This window comes from Oenanthe melanoleuca, chromosome 3 (genome assembly GCF_029582105.1).
Source record: "Oenanthe melanoleuca isolate GR-GAL-2019-014 chromosome 3, OMel1.0, whole genome shotgun sequence".
In the NCBI taxonomy this organism is placed as follows: Eukaryota; Metazoa; Chordata; class Aves; order Passeriformes; family Muscicapidae; genus Oenanthe; species Oenanthe melanoleuca.
The window spans coordinates 62121274-62138901 of NC_079336.1; the positions used below are offsets into that span (position 1 = coordinate 62121274).

At 42.5% G+C, this 17628-nt stretch overlaps 1 protein-coding gene across 1 annotated transcript in view; it reads left to right on the forward strand.

The window, feature by feature from the left end:
* The first annotated feature begins 80 nt into the window (after positions 1 to 80).
* The window catches only part of UTRN (utrophin), a 329881-nt gene continuing 312333 nt past the window's right edge, over positions 81 to 17628 (forward strand). Inside the window, exons 1-2 of the mRNA XM_056488825.1 lie at positions 81 to 250; positions 1050 to 1199. Of these exons, the coding sequence (XP_056344800.1) occupies positions 1121 to 1199 (79 nt within the window). The 5' untranslated portion in view covers positions 81 to 250; positions 1050 to 1120. The remainder of the gene's footprint in view (positions 251 to 1049; positions 1200 to 17628) is intronic.

The following is a 17628-nucleotide window of genomic DNA, read 5'->3' on the forward strand; positions in this document are numbered from 1 at the left end:
CACCCGCGGCGCCGGCCCGGCCAACAAAGGGGGCGCCGGGGCCGAGGGAGGGGCCGCCGCGGGGCCGGGCCGCGAGGGGCGGGGAAGAAAGGGGAGGAGAAGCGGAGGACGGACGGCGGCGGCTCGCACAGAAAGTTGTGGGTCCGCCAGCGCAGCGCCGCGGGAGCCGCTGCCGGGGCACGGGGAGCGAGGAGGAGGAGCTGGGCTGCGCCGCGGGGAGCGCGGCCGCCTCCGCCGCCGCGCCCGAGGGGTGAGTGGCGGCCGGGGAGAGTTGGTGTCGGCGGCTGCCCCGGCAGCTCCCGCAGCGGGGCGGCTCTGCGGGGAGGGGCTCGGCGGGGAAAGTTTGTTCCCCATCTCCGGTAGCATCGCGGGGCGGGGGGCAGTGCCCGCGGCCGCTCCGTCCCGCCCGCAGGTGCGCCGGCCGCGGGCAGCCGGGGCGAGGAGCGGCTCCGCCGTACGGGTGGGTGCCGGAGGGCGGCGGCGCCGCTGCCGCGCACCCCGCGGGGAGGAGGTGCCGGCACGCCCGGCCGGCTGCCGGGTCAAAATCCCCGCCGGGGGAGCGGGGGCGGCGGCCGCTCTGCCGGGCCGGCCGTGCCCGGGGCCTGCCCCGCCGAGCTCCGCTCCCCCGGCCGGGAGAGGGGCTGCGTGGCTTCTCCCGCACGTGGTGTCGCGCCCTGGGCCGGCCGGGGCAGCGCCCGCCTGGCGCACCCGGCGGTTCTCCCTGGCCGTGCCCCCTGGAGCGCGGCGTTCCCGCTCCGTGCCAGCCGGGCGCCGGTGGTGTCGCCGCAGGGGCCGTGTCCTGCCCCTCCGGGGGTCACGGCTGGGCACGGGGCGCCCTGTCGCCCAAGGGTGGGTGAAGCTTGGCTCTCGGGGCTGAGCATTCAGCTGTGCTGCACCTTCAGGGCCCTCCCCCTTTTGAAGTGCCACCGTCGGGTGTCCCGCGGCTCGGCTGGGCGCGGCCGGCCAGCCGCGGTGCTCCCGTCGCACGCGGGTCACACCTGGCGCGGCCCTGGAGTTACCTGGAGCGCCTTTCTGCTGCTGTGCTGCAGGTGCCGAGCCCTCCATGGGAGCCGGCTCCCGACGGGTCTAGGCTCCGCCGTGGCACAGCGCTGCCCAGAGCATGGCCCGTGTCTCCGAGCCGGAGGAAGGACCTGGCGGGGGACACAGCGAGTTCAGCGACATCATCAAGTCCAGATCAGGTAAACTGCCGAGGGGAACGGTGTTTTCCTCTTTTCTCATCTACTTACAGCTTCTGACATAAACTCGCATTTTTAAACAGCACCTTTGTCCAGCTGTTTTTTTGGGCATGTGTTGGTGGTACAGCGAGTGACTGAGGCTGTTCATGCAGCTCCCCTACTGTCACTAAGTAATAGTAACTGTAGGTATCACAGTTTGTTTTGTTTTGGGTTTTTTTGTCGGTATTAGTCAAGTCTGTTTGTTTGGGATCCACCTCTGGCTCGTAATTACCTCTACTTTTGTAAATTGCCATGTGCTTAAAGTGCTCTTATGCAACCTAATGTTGGTAGCTTTCCTGTTTATTCTCAGATGCTGAAAATGGCAACTGTGTCTGCAACAATGTACCTCCTGAAAGTGCACCCTAGTAGTACTCATGCAGTGAATTAATGTTCTTCCTCCTTAATGTAAAACAGTTGTCTAAGGCTACTCACTCAGGCATTTCCTCCAGCTAAACATTCGTGTAACAGATCTGAAGGTTGTTGGGGAAATGTGGATTTTGTTTGATTGTAGTGTGTTGGGGTCTCCTGAGGCTCTGATGGATGTTGGGGTCGGTAATGAGGTACTGTCACTTTAGCAGAGGGAGAACACGGATTTTGGAGGGACAGCTGTGAGTTGTTTGAACCTTGGTAGAAATCTGTGCACCATTCAGAGACTGGATGCTCTGTTCCTCAGCCTCACGGGCTCCCTTTTCTTTCTTACATGCAAAATGCTCCTGTTATCAAAAGATGTTCCTGTGATATCTAGCAAACCCAGCAGTGGGTTTTGTTAGGGTTTTTTTTTTTGGTGTTTTTTTTTTTTTTTTTTTTAATTTTCCTCATGTTAAAATCTGGTCTTCAGTTGGTTGTGATTTGATATGTCAGATTGCAGAGGATGTGGGTTTGATCTGGATCCCTTTAGTGTTTGAATAGTTTGTTTCTTAGACCTTTGCTGAGTCTTCCTCTTCTGGAAGGACAGTTTATGAAACAGATACTTGTGGGTTTTTCATCTTGAATTCTGTAGTGTTGATTTGTTTTCTGCTGTTATCTGGAACCTCTGGACACAACTTCATTTAGTTGTAAGTGTTTAGTCAGTATCGTTATGGGCTTTGAGTGTGGAGATACTATGTATGTAAGCACTGCAGTTTTATAAGATGCCTGAGGAAACATGGATGTATTGGAGGTTTTTCGTGAATGAACAAATTGTACAGTAAGTTCTGTTGTTTTGGTTAAGGCAGATGATTGTAAGTTTCCTGTTACAACCACTTTAAATTTCTTCACTGTGAATGAGAAAATGCTGTAAATTCAAATACAGGGCTAAAAGACTTGTGCACTAAATTAAAAATAGTGAGTGATGACTGATCTTAAATAATTTTTTCTAAATATTATACTGGTTTGGATCTGGGAGTGTGATTTCTTCAAAGAAATTACTGTACTACTGTAGCTAAGATCTGAACCATTCACCACAAGTAAATTTGTGGGAGGGTTTTCCTAATAAAAGGATTGAAGTTTCCTGAAGCACGGATGACAGCAAATTAAAGGCTAGTTGTCAGGACTAAAAAGATATTTTAATTTTCCTAGATATTTTGGAAAGAGAATGCTAATTTTGATACTTAGAAAGGAAAGCTGAGGTTTTTTTTTTTTGCTGTGAAGATTTCTCCAGTATGAAATGCTCTTCAGTCTATATGACCTGAAATACAGTAGAAGAGTGTTATAAATTATTTGGGGTAGCTAAGGCATCTGTATGGCTTTTGAGGCTCAAGAGATCAGAAAGACAATCATTTGCTGTCACAGAAAATAGGCTGTTCTGTTCCTTGCTGCTCTGTAAGTTCTTAGCACCAGTGATATGGGAAGTCTCTTAACACTGGTTAGGGAGCACTTGCAAATGTGCATTTAATACTTTCACTGGATAAGTAAAATACAAAAACACAGTGGGTAAAAAACTCACTAAGTGATGTAATATGTGATTGGGTGATTTAATATGCCATAATATATTTTAATGTGTATTATTCCTATGCATTTTTAAATAAGTACACTGAAAACAGTTTACTCTAGTATTTTAAATAAAAGAAATAGAGCTATAATGTCCTGTGTAAAGATCACTTTCTCTGTACTCTCCTGGGCAATTGTCTATTTCAATGTTTGTCATCTTCTCTTCTGAATAGATCACCAAGCTGTCAGGATATTGTGGTTGTTTAAAACCATTCATATTCTCAAAGTGATATTTAAGATCTATGGCTAAGTCTTTTTTTGTTGTTTTTCTTGTAACAAGTTGGAAGAAAATTGTAATTTGAAATGCCAGATTCGCTCTGGGTCAGACCTTAAGGAAGAGTGGTACTAGTAAAAATGTTTCTAAATATTTGGATACAAGTGTAAACTTTTGTCTTTAGTAGCCTGTCAGCTGAATATATTGTCATTTTTTGTAGTCATTGCTGCTTTCCTTATCTTGCTTTGTAGAACTGTGAAGCAGCTAGAATGCCATAAAGGTTGCACTGTCAATACAGGCAGTGTGCTGGATATTGAGCTTTGATCTAAAGTCACTCTTATGAGTCTGTATTAAGACACATAAAGCTTTACACCTGCTCAGGGCTGTGCAGGGCCCATCTATGCTTGCTTTTACTAGCCAAACAAGCTGCATAATTTTTCCTTAGACTTGTAATTGGGAGGCTATCAGTGTGCCACATGAAGGATTTAGGAGAACTGCAGAAAATCATGTTTTCTCTATAGACCAATCAAAATAAATTAACAGGATTTCCATTTGTCACCTTTACAAAAAAAAAAAAGGCGGGGGGAGGGGAGGGTGTGCTCATAGGATTTCACAGAAGGGAAAAAGTAATTTTGCAAGTATGTCATCTGTTCTTTCCCCTCAAACTAAGAGGATGAAGGATAAAACACTTTGGATGGACATCTCTGTATGTTTTTGATTATATTTGAAACACTTTTTCCTTCAGTGGTCAGCGAAGATACTTTAAATGAATGTGCTATAACCTGTTACAAGTGATAAGTGCTTGTTTTTTTCCAGAGCAGGGATTTTCTATGTCCTTAATATCACTTCCGTTACTTGTGATGAAAGAAAAAAGACTTTTTTCCGTTGTCCAATTAGCATTTATTATTTCCTGCTTTGGATATGGTTCCTCTTTGATTAAGTAATCTGATTTGCATGTAGCTATGAGTTATCTTTGAAGACACCTCTTCTTCACTTAGAATAGTATTTGATGGTGACCAAAGCTGCCTATAAAATAGCTTCTAGTTATTGCGTTTATAAAGGAGGCTGCTTTTTGTTCTCAGACCAATTATCTGCTTGCCTTCCTTCTCTCTGTGGATGCTGATGGCTGAGTGGTGTTTAGGATGCTGGTTCCTGGATGGTTATGCTAGTTTTATTTATTTATAATTGGTATTGTTTAACATTATTAGCCTGTGCTGTGCCTGGGTGTCTGTATATTGGCTTGCTATGGACAAGCAGTTTTCCTTTTCGTTAGCTTACCTGTAGTATGAAGTAATGTATGTGGAGCTGATTTATATCTTTGAAAGGCATCTTGTGCAGATAGGTGAGCTTTTCTCATTGCAATAGCTTTCGGGAAGGAATGCTGTGGGATGATTGCCTTACAGTGGTGAAAACAGTGCTGTCATCACAGGCTTGAAAAACAGATGAGTCTTTGCTATGATTAATTATGGAAAAAAGACAAACTTACTTAAAATCTGTCATGGTAACTTGGAATGGTGATATATAATTAAACAGTAAGACATAGCAGGAAAAACATTTTTAGAAGATTGTGCCGCTGGTGCATTTTAAGATATGGGCCCTCTCTAAATTGAGGGGAACTTAATCCTCCTCAAATATATTTGACTGAAAGACTGCTTTGAGAAATTGTAACTTAGTTTTGGACTTCTGGGGCAAGGCTTATTCTAAGAACTGCTACTGTTTTGTCCGTCCTCTTGCCCCCTGAAGCAACACTTATTTGGCCGGCAACCCCCGTGCTCCCAGGGAGCTCCTGGGACCTCCCTGCCCCAAGATGCCACAGGTTGCCTTTGGAATCAGTTCCTTTAGTTGTCTCTCGCTGCCAGATAACTACAGGCCAAATGTGATGCTTCTCCTTTTCCATTTTTGCTCTATTGGTGTGAAACTGTCAGGAGATGTCATAGTTCCAAGTGGACCCTTAGGATTCTGTCAAGTGGGTGCAGAGTTGGTGTAGCCAGATTTGCACTGTGTGAACTCTTCAGGGACATCTGTGCAGTGTGCAGGTAGGGTGTTAAAGATGAGTGACAAATTTGCTCTCCTTGTTTCCAGCCACTGAAGTGACTTTAAGCTTTTGGGTTGCTGTAGCCTGGCTCCTTTCTGTCAACTCTATCACTTCCTTTTCTTGGGCTGTCTGGTGGGGACAGATCGGTTGCTGCAATGAAGACAGTTCTAGGGTATTGCCTAGCATTTACGAAATGACAGATATAGAAGTACCAGGCTGGCTTCTTCTAACATCCTGATTGGTAGGTGAAAAAATAACATATGCCACTCTGTGTGTTTGAAGCACGACTCTGCCTTGGAATAGAAATTGAGGCTCCTCAGGGAGGGGGAAAAAAACAACCAAAACCCAAACCATAAAAGCAGCCCATTGATTTGCACGTGCTGTTCCAGGAAAGGAGGATGTAACCCTGAGCAAGAGCTATGTGAGGCACTGTGTGTAGTCTGTTAAATGTTTCTAAAGAGGTCTAAAAGCTGGTGTGGGGAGGGGCTGCTGCTGTGGGACTGCCTCACTGGTGAGGATACTATGGGGGAGGGGTGCCTAGGTGAGAGGCAAACTAGGGGCAATGTGGAATTACTTTCTATGCCTTCTCCAGTGTCCTTTGAAGCTCTGTCCCCCATTCTCCCCTCAAGTCTGGGGAAAGAAGGAAGACTTTCATACAGTAGCATGAAAATATTATCATGTGCAAAGAAATTCTTAAAGCATTGGGCAGTTTAGCAAAACAATTAGCTGGGCTGTGTTAACACCTCTCAGTAACTGCTCCTAATTTTGATTTTCCCCCAGGCTGTTCCTCCTAGAAGAATCACTTGTCCATGGTGTGTGTTGAGGTTGACTCTTGTGAGTGGGAGGAGTGGGGAGGTATTGTTTTTAAAATCTTTTGAATACAGGTAAGGAGAGGTACATCAGTGTAGGCATGGAAGGGGAAGAGTACGTGGGCTTGAGCTGAACTGATGTTGTTTCAGGACAGTGTAGCTGCTCTGCTGCCAGGTAGCAGTGTGGATTGGTGTGCTCAGAGCCTGCATGTTCTGCTTTTCAAGTGTTGCATGGTATCCCTCCTTCAATGGAAAATGCACATTTAAAAAAGCACAGCTGATTCCACTTACTTTGGGAACTGAGGCACTCCTAGCATGAAGCTGTAGAGAACTGCATTTATTTGGATGCCTTAATAACAGTCTGAAGAATGAATAACAGGGTTTAAACATTGTGAGGTGGGAGGGAGGAGTTTCACTGTCTGACTCCTTATTGTGTTGATGAAAGAATAAGCTATAGTGCCCTGTACCTTGTCAGAAGTCTGTTTTATGTCTTTCTCCCCTCCCCCGGTGTGTTCTGGGGATGCAGCTGAGCTGTAATTTCCGAAAGTGACAATATATTCTCAGAAGGAAGCTGGGACTTTTAAAGGTAGCAACAAAAATGACAGCCTAAGGAAATAGAACAGCCCGTTGGAACCTGTGAATTTAACAGAAGCAGTGGTGAAGCTCTGTTGTAAGTTTTAGCTTTGGGAATGAGACAAGGAGCTACTGATTTGTAAATATACCCAGCTGCAAAGTCAGCGAAACATGGGCCATTGAGAAGGAGGAGTCAAACTGCCATTTATTTATTTGGGTGTGATGTCTCTGAGCCTTTTCTTTGAAAAGACATCCACCTGATAATGCCTTGGAGAGAATAAAAAGAGAAAGTTTGATTATTGGGCCTAAGTTTGGCTCAGCCCTGAGTGAAGTTGAAAAAAAAAGAAATTAGCTGAAATCCAAGCACTTACAGTTACATTTTGGTGTCACTTATGTGTGGGACCAGCAGGTAAGGGATGTAACAGAGTCACTGCTCCTGACTCCAGGTGCATATCCTAGCTGCTGAGAGACACTGACATGGCTGTAGATGGTACTTGCAGAGGCTGGGCTGAGCTGGGAGCTGATTCAGTGGGAGGCTGCTGGAAAGATGGTCAGCTCTAACAGAAGGTATGGGCAGTTCCAGGAGTTTGGTTGTGTTTTGGGCTGCATCTTCCCTCTGGTGGTCTGAGCAGCTCTGGATAAGAGCTGCAGCCACGCAGAGGAGGCTGGTTATCAGTGGCTACATCTACACATCTACAGCTGTGGCAGTGACTTTGTGAAGACTTCTTTCAGAAATATGTTTACTCTTTGTTAAATTGCATTTCTAGGTATTCATTAATCTGTTGACTGCATGGGACATGCATTATCAAACATGTTGAGATGCCAGAGAGGAATAATGTAAGAGTTACGTAGCTTAATTGTAGCTCCTCTTGTTAGGAGGCAGCTCCCGTGCTGGGGAAGCATTCTCTAGCAGCCTGGCATCTTTTCAGGTGTGTGGGTCTTCTGTTGGATATGGAAGAAGAGCTGTTAAATCTGTGTCTGGTGGGAGATACTGACTGTGAGTTTCAGTAAAAGACCAACTTATATGTCAACAACACAGGACACATTATGGAAGGGAAGGATCTACATGACAGAGATTAGATATGATACGTATTTTTAAGGTTATTTTGATGATCTGTAAGAGGTTAAAGAAGATACATATTCTTAAGGTTATTTTGGTGATCTGCATAGAGAATGCACAGCAGTACTTTTCAGCCATAAATTGATTATGAAGTTCTTTTCTGGACTTCAACATCACCTTGTTATAAACCAGGAGGATCTACCATCCAAAAACTGGAAGATTTTTTAGTGGAATTAGACAAACATGAGGACAGTCAATGGTTTATGCATTTAGCTGTGGAGAAACATGCAATTAAGCCATGAAAGAACATGCTTTGATGGGTCTATGTAATTCATTCCACAAATAACTTTTGTCAGCTCCCATGTACTCTGCTTTTATTTCCTAACATTGAAATGTGTTTTCTTGCTGCTCCTCCCCGCTGCCCTGTTTAGATCATGGCAGAGGACCAAAGATGGAATATGCTCCTAAAATGTTACGTTACAAATTATTGATCAGAGAAAAGTGAACATTCTGAAATGTTTTGATAGCTATTTTTATTCTTAATTTACCACATTATCCTGGATGAGTAAAGAGCAGCAGTCTGCATGAATAACAAATGAGGCTTTATTTGAACATTTTATGGGAGTACACTGGGAATAGAGCAAAGCCTTTTTGTTTCTGTGTTGTTTTAATAGTTGTATTATAAAATATGATTGTATTAACAGAAGAGAATAAATAAAGTAGTAGTTAAATGCCAACAGACCAAAGCCTTTCTATTGCTTCTTTCCAGGCTTTTACTTCTGTTACAGCTTTATAATGAACAACAGCTATAGTCAGCATAAATTGTTTCCAGAAAGAGTTCATCACCCTTATTTTCCTGGTGTCTACATGTACATCTTGTTCTTGGATGAGACTTGTTGTGGAAATTCACGGGAACATATTGTGTTAACACCGGCCATCTTTCAGCTTCCACCGCCTTTCATCAAGAAAGTCTGGTGGTGTCCTTCAAATATAGTTTTGTTCTCTCTGGAATAGTGATGTGTAATTGCTTTGCTCTGAGTGCTTTTCCTCTATGCTTGGGAATTTTTCTCTTGAAAAAACAGACCTGGCTGTTGTGCCCAATTTAGATTTTGTTGGTTTGATTTACTGAGTTAAAAAAAAAAAACCTCTTAACTTAGTTAACACACTTTTCATTTAGAATAGAGTTTATTAAGTTTAATCAGAGAGTTATTACGTATTCATTCTTGTCTTTGTACTCAAAAAATACATTTACACACTGTGTAATATGTGCAGAGAAATACTGTTTGACAGTGGCACTTGCACAGTGCCCAGCTACTTGCTGGTGAGGATGCTATGTTTCACTGGACACTGAAATTGAGAGCGTTGAGCTAATTCAGGCCAAAAGGACGTTTTTAAAGAAACTCCCATCCCCATCCCTGCCAACCACTGTTCTGGTCTCAGCAGACATTTGAGGATTTATTAATATTGTGAAACATACTTTTGGAAGATTACATTGTTATCTTGAAGGACAAATTAAATTTTGGCAATTGTATTAATGTGGAAGTGGCTTTATACTTAAGTGTGCATCAGCATGTTCAAAAGGAGAAAGGGAAGGGAAGAGTTCAAATGGAGTTTTGTGCATTGTCAGAAATCATACCATCCTGTGTTGAGATTATTTCTATTTTGAAGGCCGTTGAAACTCAGTTCAAGTTCATTATTTGCCCTCTGAATGTTAACTGGAAGTTCCTTGGTTACAGGAGAATCAGTACTGAAAGAAAGGAGATTGAAAGAACTCTGCTATTCACAATTTTAGTGAAGTGTTTCACTGTGTCCATGGATGTCAGGCTCCTAACCTGATGTTCTGCACGCTGCCTCCAGATTCCTGTTGCGCTCTCCTTTCCCTTCTCTGGTGAAGAACGTGTGAAACGTAGAGGTGTAAGTTTTTGCAAGTATGCTGCAGTGCTTGCAAGAAGATTCCAATGCCTAGGTGCATCATACCACTACTTGGAAAACTTGTTTCCATGTATATGCTTTTGTTATACTTTCTTATCAAAGAGAAAAACCAACTAGATCAGTCAAGACTTAGAAAGCTGTTGAGATGCAGGGGATAGAGTGACTGCTGCATCAGCCACTGTGGTGTCTGTTACTCAGTCCTCCTGCAGAGCTGAGCCTTGAATGACACTGCTGCAGAGTTTGGACAAAGGCCTTTTTGTGCCAAAAGGATTAATGCACTGCCTTCATCTTTCTTACACATCATGGCAGGAGGGAGCATGAGAACCTGCTATGAAGTCTCAGGACTGAATTCTCGGTGTCTTTATGTAGATATTTGTCTGGAGAGAAGTGAGGCATGGACCTGAGAAACTAAATTTTAGATTTTTTTTAATCTAAAGTAGAATTTTAGAAAGGTTTTAATTTAGGCTGTAATGAAGTAAGTGGTTGCTAAAACTTGGGAAACTTGAAGTTGATAAATTCCATGTAGAATGTGTTTTGTTGCTCATATTTTAGAAGGGGAAATAATTTCTATACTATATCATGAAGGTTGTCCTCCAAATATTTGAGCTAAGAATTTCCTGAGACCTTCTCGACCTGTAATCTGCTGGAGTGGGTTTTCTGTCACTACATGGTAAGTAACTTCCCCTTCTCAGAAGATGGTGTTAAATATTTCATCACTGGTAAAAGATAGTAGTTACTTTGCTTACATAGTGACTAACAGTATTGGGTGTGTTCATCTCCTTGAAGAAAACAGACAGACTGTACCTTTTCTGACTATGAAAAACAGACTAAGTCTCATCAAAAACCTCCAAATTCTGGTTTACAAGATCAGTTATTTTTGAGCAAGGTGCTCAACAGGGTTGTGGTGTGACAGCTCTTTGTGTATGGTAGGGTATCATATCTAAAGAAAGGAAGTGTGTTCACTCAAGCATTTGCTTCCCTTAGGTAAGGGTGTGTGCAATAGGATGAAAGAACAATGCCTGGCCTTGCAAAATGGGTTGCTCTTGGAGGGTTATTAACCCTTGCTAGTTTGAGACTCATTTTCCCTCTTGGAGAAACAGGGAAATTAATGCTAGGAAGTGCAGTGGTGAAGGTGGGATCCCATGGTCAGGCATGTCTGAGGCATCAAGTGGGGTGGTGTCTTGGTGGTAACATGCCTTTTTCATGTGTCACACTGTATAAATTACAGTCCCTAAAATAGATGGAGCAAACTGGAAAAGTGTGTACTGGACTGAAGCAAACTCTGTGCTCATCATTTCCTGTTAGCACTAGTGGTGGCCTACTATTCCTTGTGGCACTGGGAAATTTTACTTCAGATTGAGACTCCATTTTGTAAGGATTAAATATACCAGCCTGCTCTCTGAGTCTATAAACTTGCCTCACTGTATATAGCTGGTTTGCCTGGGCAGAATCTGGGCTTGAAAGAAGATGCTTTGGAGCATTTAACTGGCTTTAAAATATGGGATCTTGAGTCTGATGAGATGCCTGTATTAGGTTTTGTGGCCCATACAATCCAGGGGTGCATGTAAAATATGAACATATATGCAACATAGAATGGCCAGCCAGGGTAATTTACAACCAGGGTGACTCTGTGCTTGCTGGAGACTAATTTATTATTTGTCTTGTCTCTGGGGATGACTTGTGACTGAATTAATAATATTTAAAAATAGATGTCCTGTTCAATTCCAAGTAGAAGGATAATAATTTTTGAACATGATATGCAGTTAAAAATAATTATCCAAAATAAACTTAAAAGCCCTAAGCCTGCCTTTCTGAAAAACATACTTGTATTCTTTCCAGAAGCTGCTTTTTTTTGTGTGTGCATGTTCTCTTACTTCCTTTACCTTGTTCAAGTTTTCATGGTTTTTCTCCCAGCTGAAGGAAGATTGCAGTGATTGATTCAGTATGTGTTGCAGAGTGTATGGGAAAAGAGCAAAAGAGCTAGAGATACTTTTTTTTTTTTTTTTTCTTTTTTTTTCCCTCCCCCTCCTCCCTTGCTGTCATTCTCATATGAGGGCAGGGTAGAGGGATGAATGTGGCAGTGCTGGTTCCCACTGCCCTGGGACATGTCCTGATGTGTGGTGGGCTGTGTGCTGACACCTGAGGCCCTCTGCGCTTCTGTTTTTCAGGGAGCGTCTCCTCTGTGCTGTGAGCAGAAGGCAATTAGAGGCAGGCTGAAAATCTAGTGAAACAGGTGGAAAATGTCATGTTTTTTTGCTGCTGGACTCTGTTGCCTCCTTGGCTTCACCTTCCTGTTCTGGCAGGTATTTGCAGGGAAAAAAAAGGAATCCTTAAGGATTTAGCTGCTGTTTTAGATCATTTTCACAGAAGATAACTCCAGTCAAGTCAGGATTGTTTGCAGAGCTGTGTCTGTGAATATTTGTAGAGTGAAGACTTGGTGGAAGATGAACTGATGGCAGTAATTACTGAGGACAGACTTGAGGGCTGGTGCTCCCAGAGCAGTTTGGTGGGGAAAGAGCCCTTAGCTATGGTAGTGGGAACACAGAGGCTGAGGGGTTTTAAGGAATCTTCCCTGTAGGTTATTGGAACAGTTGGTTTGTCACCACGGTGGAGCTGTGTGCTGGCACAGACAGACTGCATGGCTGCCAGCATCTGCCTGCTGTGCAAGCACCTGGTGCCTGGCCTGGCCCCCTGCCACTGAGCACTGTAAAAAATACACATCCAAAGGGGTCACCTTTTCCAAAAACTGGCTGGGGGCACATTTGGAGTGGTACCTGTCTTTCCTGCCACTGCCTTGTAATTAGAACCCTCATGCCACTTTGTCACTGACAAGTTTCTGTCACTGTTCAAATTTTCAAAGGGTTGAAACCACTGACCATTCCACTGAGCACCTGACTGCAGTGTAGGATGGGTTGGGGCCCATTCCTGGTGTATTGCACAGAGAGAAGGTGTACCAGGAAGTGAGAGAGGGGCCAGAGAGCATTTAGGGCATTTTGTAATTAATTAGGGAAGTCTCAAAACCTTCTGGGCCAGGATATTTGTGTATGTGTTTCTGTACTGGATGGTATTACTCAGTGGTCATGTCCAAAGCTGTAGGCCAAAAAGAGGAATTTAGTGGTGGGCTTGGCAGTGCTAGCTTAGTGGTTGGACACTATGCTCTTGGAGGTCTCTTCCAACACAAATGATATTATAATTCTGGAAAATTTGTTGCTAAAAGATGCTGGTCTAAGTGAAAGAGCGGGCTTGCCATAAGTCTTGATTCCCACCCCTCCTCCAGGAGAAAGACATTGTAAGGACATTAAGAGCTAGAGAAAAGGAGGGTTGCTCCACAACAAACCACAACAAACTCCTCCGTTGCCCATATTGAGAACCATCCAGCCCCCAGCCCTGGCCATGGTTGCATGGATGTAGCGTTACCATGATAAACAGCCATTGTGTTGCAAGGCAGGCTGGACAGCACAGAGAGACAGTTTTGATACATTCCTTTGAACAAAAACCTATTGCAGGAAAGAGGGATGTCATTGCTGTAGCTGATTACCTGAGATGAGAGAATGGTTGTGATACTTAACGTTTGTGTCAGAGTCCAAATAGATGAGATGTTTAGAGAGGAGAAGAGCTTAGGGCTGTATATAAAAGGAAATATGTCACCACATAGATAATGATAGGCCCTTTGATGAACGATGGAGTCCATGTTTGACTGGAGGAAATGTGGGGAATGATATGTATAGGGAGCTATTTCCTTGGTCTGCCTGGTGCAGAAGTGGGTGCTGTGATGCAGGGTATGAACAGTACAGTGTGCTAACCCGGGCATGGTGGTGCTCTGGCTCTGACATCGAGGTAACAAGTGTGTTTAGAGGGACATTATGTAGGGTTATCCTGGTTAAATGTCTTCTAGTTTTATGATCTGTCTTGCATTCATTCATATCCTGAAGTGAACCATGTGGCATGCTGTGGTTGGCCCATTTGAGGTATGGTTCTTGATGACTTCCTGGGTGAGGTTGCTATCCTTGGTGTTCCCAAATTCCCACAGGAATCTCATGCTATGTGCATTGTGTTAGTAAGTACAGCTCTGCCCTGAAGAAGAATTCAAGTGTGGTGCTTCTGCTCGAGGGCACTTTCATATTGCAGGAGCTCTTGCATTTTGCAGCTACTTTAATGTTGCTCTTACTGCTTCACTTGGTGCTACACCTAAATTAGAGGTTACTGGGTTAGGTTAGGGATCACTCTAGCATGTAATGCCCCCTTCTGAGGCAGATAAATTTTCTTTTGGAATTAGGGTAGAAGAGGAGGAGGAGCGTGTAGTATCTGGTGGATCATAGCTTGTGGCTTTATGTATTAATAATATAAATAAATGCTAATTTATTTTCTGTGTTCTGGGCAAAAAAACCCCAAACCAACAGGTGGTGTAGAGACTTCTTTGTCTATTAACTGGGCCTTTAGCACTGAGAAAACTAGTGTGAAAGCTGTGAGGGGTCCTAAGAGCCTTGACCTGTTGTAGGCATGTCAAATTTGATTTTACTGTCTCTTTGCAATACAGTGCTGAAAAGGTCTTGTGCTGCTGTATTCATCCTTAAAAGATTCAGTGTCCTTAGTGTAGTGCTGATTAAGTTTAGTTTCAGGATTGTCTGTGATTGGCAGTAGAGTCCTCTCTGAAGTAGTCCAGATCTGTTGAATGGCCTTTAGAGGAAACTTGGAGCTGGCAAGGAAAAATTAGTTTGTGTTGTGTAATATATTCAGTGAAGAACTTGGTTCTAGGGTGATTTGGGTAGAAAGAAAATGAAATATCTAAATTTGCTGCTGGTTGTTGCCTTGGAAATCCTGATGCATTCTTGGTTCCCCTGTGCTTCCATTCAGCTGTTGGGCAGAGGAAGCTGGAATGGAGCAAAAACCATTATTCAGGTAGTAAAAATGGACTGTATCTATATAATGTTCAAATAAAGTGCAAAGAAAGATGAAGACTGATTAGAAATGTTTTGCTGATTAATTTATATTCCATGTTAATTCTCACCTCCTTTTGTTATAGCTTCTTATTTTAGCCTTGTATTTTCTGGCTTTAGCTTATATTTGTCCCTATATAGTAAAAATTGTTGAAAGTGTAATGTTCAGTTGAACTCTGTTTTGCTGCCTGGAAAAAGAAGGGGTTGAAGAACATGAGTAGTTGGAATACACTGCAATGCTGGAAGATGGTAATGTACTATAGTGATCATCTGAAACAAAAATTTATGTGGCCTAGAGAAGTGCAATTGACTATGAAAATATTCTGCGTAATTTGTGTGGGTATGATGAGGAGAGAAATTGTGAAATGAATTGAAACTTTAAACTTGTTTCCTTCAGTTGGAAAAGTCTGTTTTCTTATGGATTTGGGTCCTTATGCTTCCTAATCTGACAATTTTTTTCCTTCATGCCAATATGCACCCAATTGTTTTTCTCCTAGTGATGGAGGGCAGAAAGCAGAAAAAGGGATTTTGTTCCTCCTAAGATATTATGTGTGCATGGTATTCTCATTTGTAATAAGGTTCCTTTCATATTCTTTCAGCACTCAGAAAGGACCCTAACTTGCTATCCTATTAAAAACCTCTTGTGCTGCCAAAAAACTGTAAAACTGTAGAAGTTGGAGACTCAACTCTCTCATCTACAATACAATGGGAAAAAGGAAATGGTACATTCTTGGCACTCCCAAATTTAGCAGAGCCAAAAGGTTATCATCTGACAGAGTAGATGAATGGTAATTAAGATAACTGGTGTTACTGGATGTCTTTAAAAAGCAATTAAATTAATTACATTTGATCTTGGTGAGAATCTGTGGCTGTGACTCGGATTTTGGTCTGGATCTGTTATCTGGGATGCAGAGTGGTGTAAGTAGGGGAAAAGTAATGTGTGTCAATTGTGTGAGACTTTTCTTAGAACTGCTTTATATCTGTATGGTGGTATACTTAATAGAGGCTGTGGTTTGGTTTTTTTTCTCTTTCTTTTTATCCCTCTCCTTTTTGGATGAATAAACTGAACTTGGCTACAGTTTGGACTCTGCAAAGTATCGCAAAAGCCTTTTTGGAAAGGCTGACAAATTGTAAAATCTAATTGTGAAAATTGGTGTATGATATAGAGCTTGCACCTTCTGTATAAGGGGGATATAGTTAAAAGTTATAAACCTGATTTTGCAGGCAATTACTTTTAGACGTAAATATTGAAATAATGCAAAAAATAGGAACAAAAGAGAATTTCTGGTTAAGTTATTATTTTTAAACTAAGACATCCTTGAAGTACCTTAATCAAGGGGAGCCAGATACAGGTTTTACTACATAAAGAATTCCTTCCTTAACAGTCTTTAGACATTTCCACAGCCCTCCTCCAGTCCTGCAGGGCTTGGAATGGTGAGAGTACAGCTGAGGAGTGGGTGAGTCAGTTAGATCATGTCTTCCAGAATCATCCAGCTTGTTATAAATAATAATCTGCTGTTTATTTAAATCTCTGTAGTGTAAATAGGTAACCTGTTGCTCTAAAATTCAAGTGCAAAGATAGTGCCCTGCACTTTTTGCAAACTGGTCCAATTATATCTCAGTAATGAAGAGCAGTATATTAATACAAGGTGAGAGAATTTCTTTGCTAGAACCTTACCAAGAGTTGATTCAATAATTGTAATTCCTTTTTATAATAAGTAGAACTAGTTAAATATGTTCTCTCAGCTTTAAATAATTTGTCAAGTCCTATTTCAAGTTTCCTTCTGAAGAATAAACAACTAAATTAAGTATGAGTAACCACATATTTAATTTTGAAGATTATTTTAAATTCCTGTTCAAGTAAGAATATATGTGCAAAAGAGACTACTTTTAAAATGACATCCTTAAGGAAAATATACTTATTTAATGTAAAACTAGGTTAAATAAGGGTCCAAAAATATCACCTTGGCCTTGAGTTCTTTGATCTCTTAAATGACAAATTAGCCTCTTGAAACATGTGACAGAAAACAAATGAAAGATGTGACAGAATGTAGTCTGTCTTGCTTTTTTTTTTTTTTCCCTCTTCATGCCTTCTTCTGCCTCACAGACTGTTTCTTTTAGTGTAAAACAAACCTGTTTCTTCCCAGACTCATTTTACCTTTGTATTTGGTCTTCAGCTGTGGAGGATAGGGTTGGATATCCTTGGGCTTGTTTAGCTTCCCTTCTTAGCTGAGACCTGATGTGATGAGCTCTTGTGATAGTTTTTCAGTGGTTTTGCCATGTTTGAGGGATACATGAAGTAGAGCGTGGTCACCTTTTTCTCTCTCCCCTTGCAACTATTGATATAGAAATTCATTCTGACATGAATTTTTTAGGCCTGTCTTGGACTGTTGGGTAAAAAATGTGGAAGCAGTAGGCAAAGGAAACTTTATTGATTATGTACAAGGAAACTTTTGTGGTTCCTGCTTTGCTCTAGGCAAATATTAAAGGATAAAAGTGTCCTGGAGTGACCAAGATGGCTTGGTTTTTTTTTTTATTTTATTTTTTCTTCCTGTCTTGCTAGAACTTTGCCTGGCCTTGCATCTCCATCCCAGGGCAGAGCATGACTATAGTGAGCTAAATAAGCATGGATGTGGCTGTGTAGCTACAGAGGAACATGTTCCGTTCTGGCAGGTATTCAGGAATATCTTTGAATATTTATATGGTGAATTAACGCTGGAGTGTAGAGGAGGTTTGGCAGAAAATCTTTGAGGATCTTGCAAGTTGCTGCATGCAAAGTTAGTGGTTTCTTTGCATAAGCACATATTGAAAAAAAACCAAACTAAAATATGCTGTGTAAGGGTGCTGAGAGTTGAAGCTGGCAAT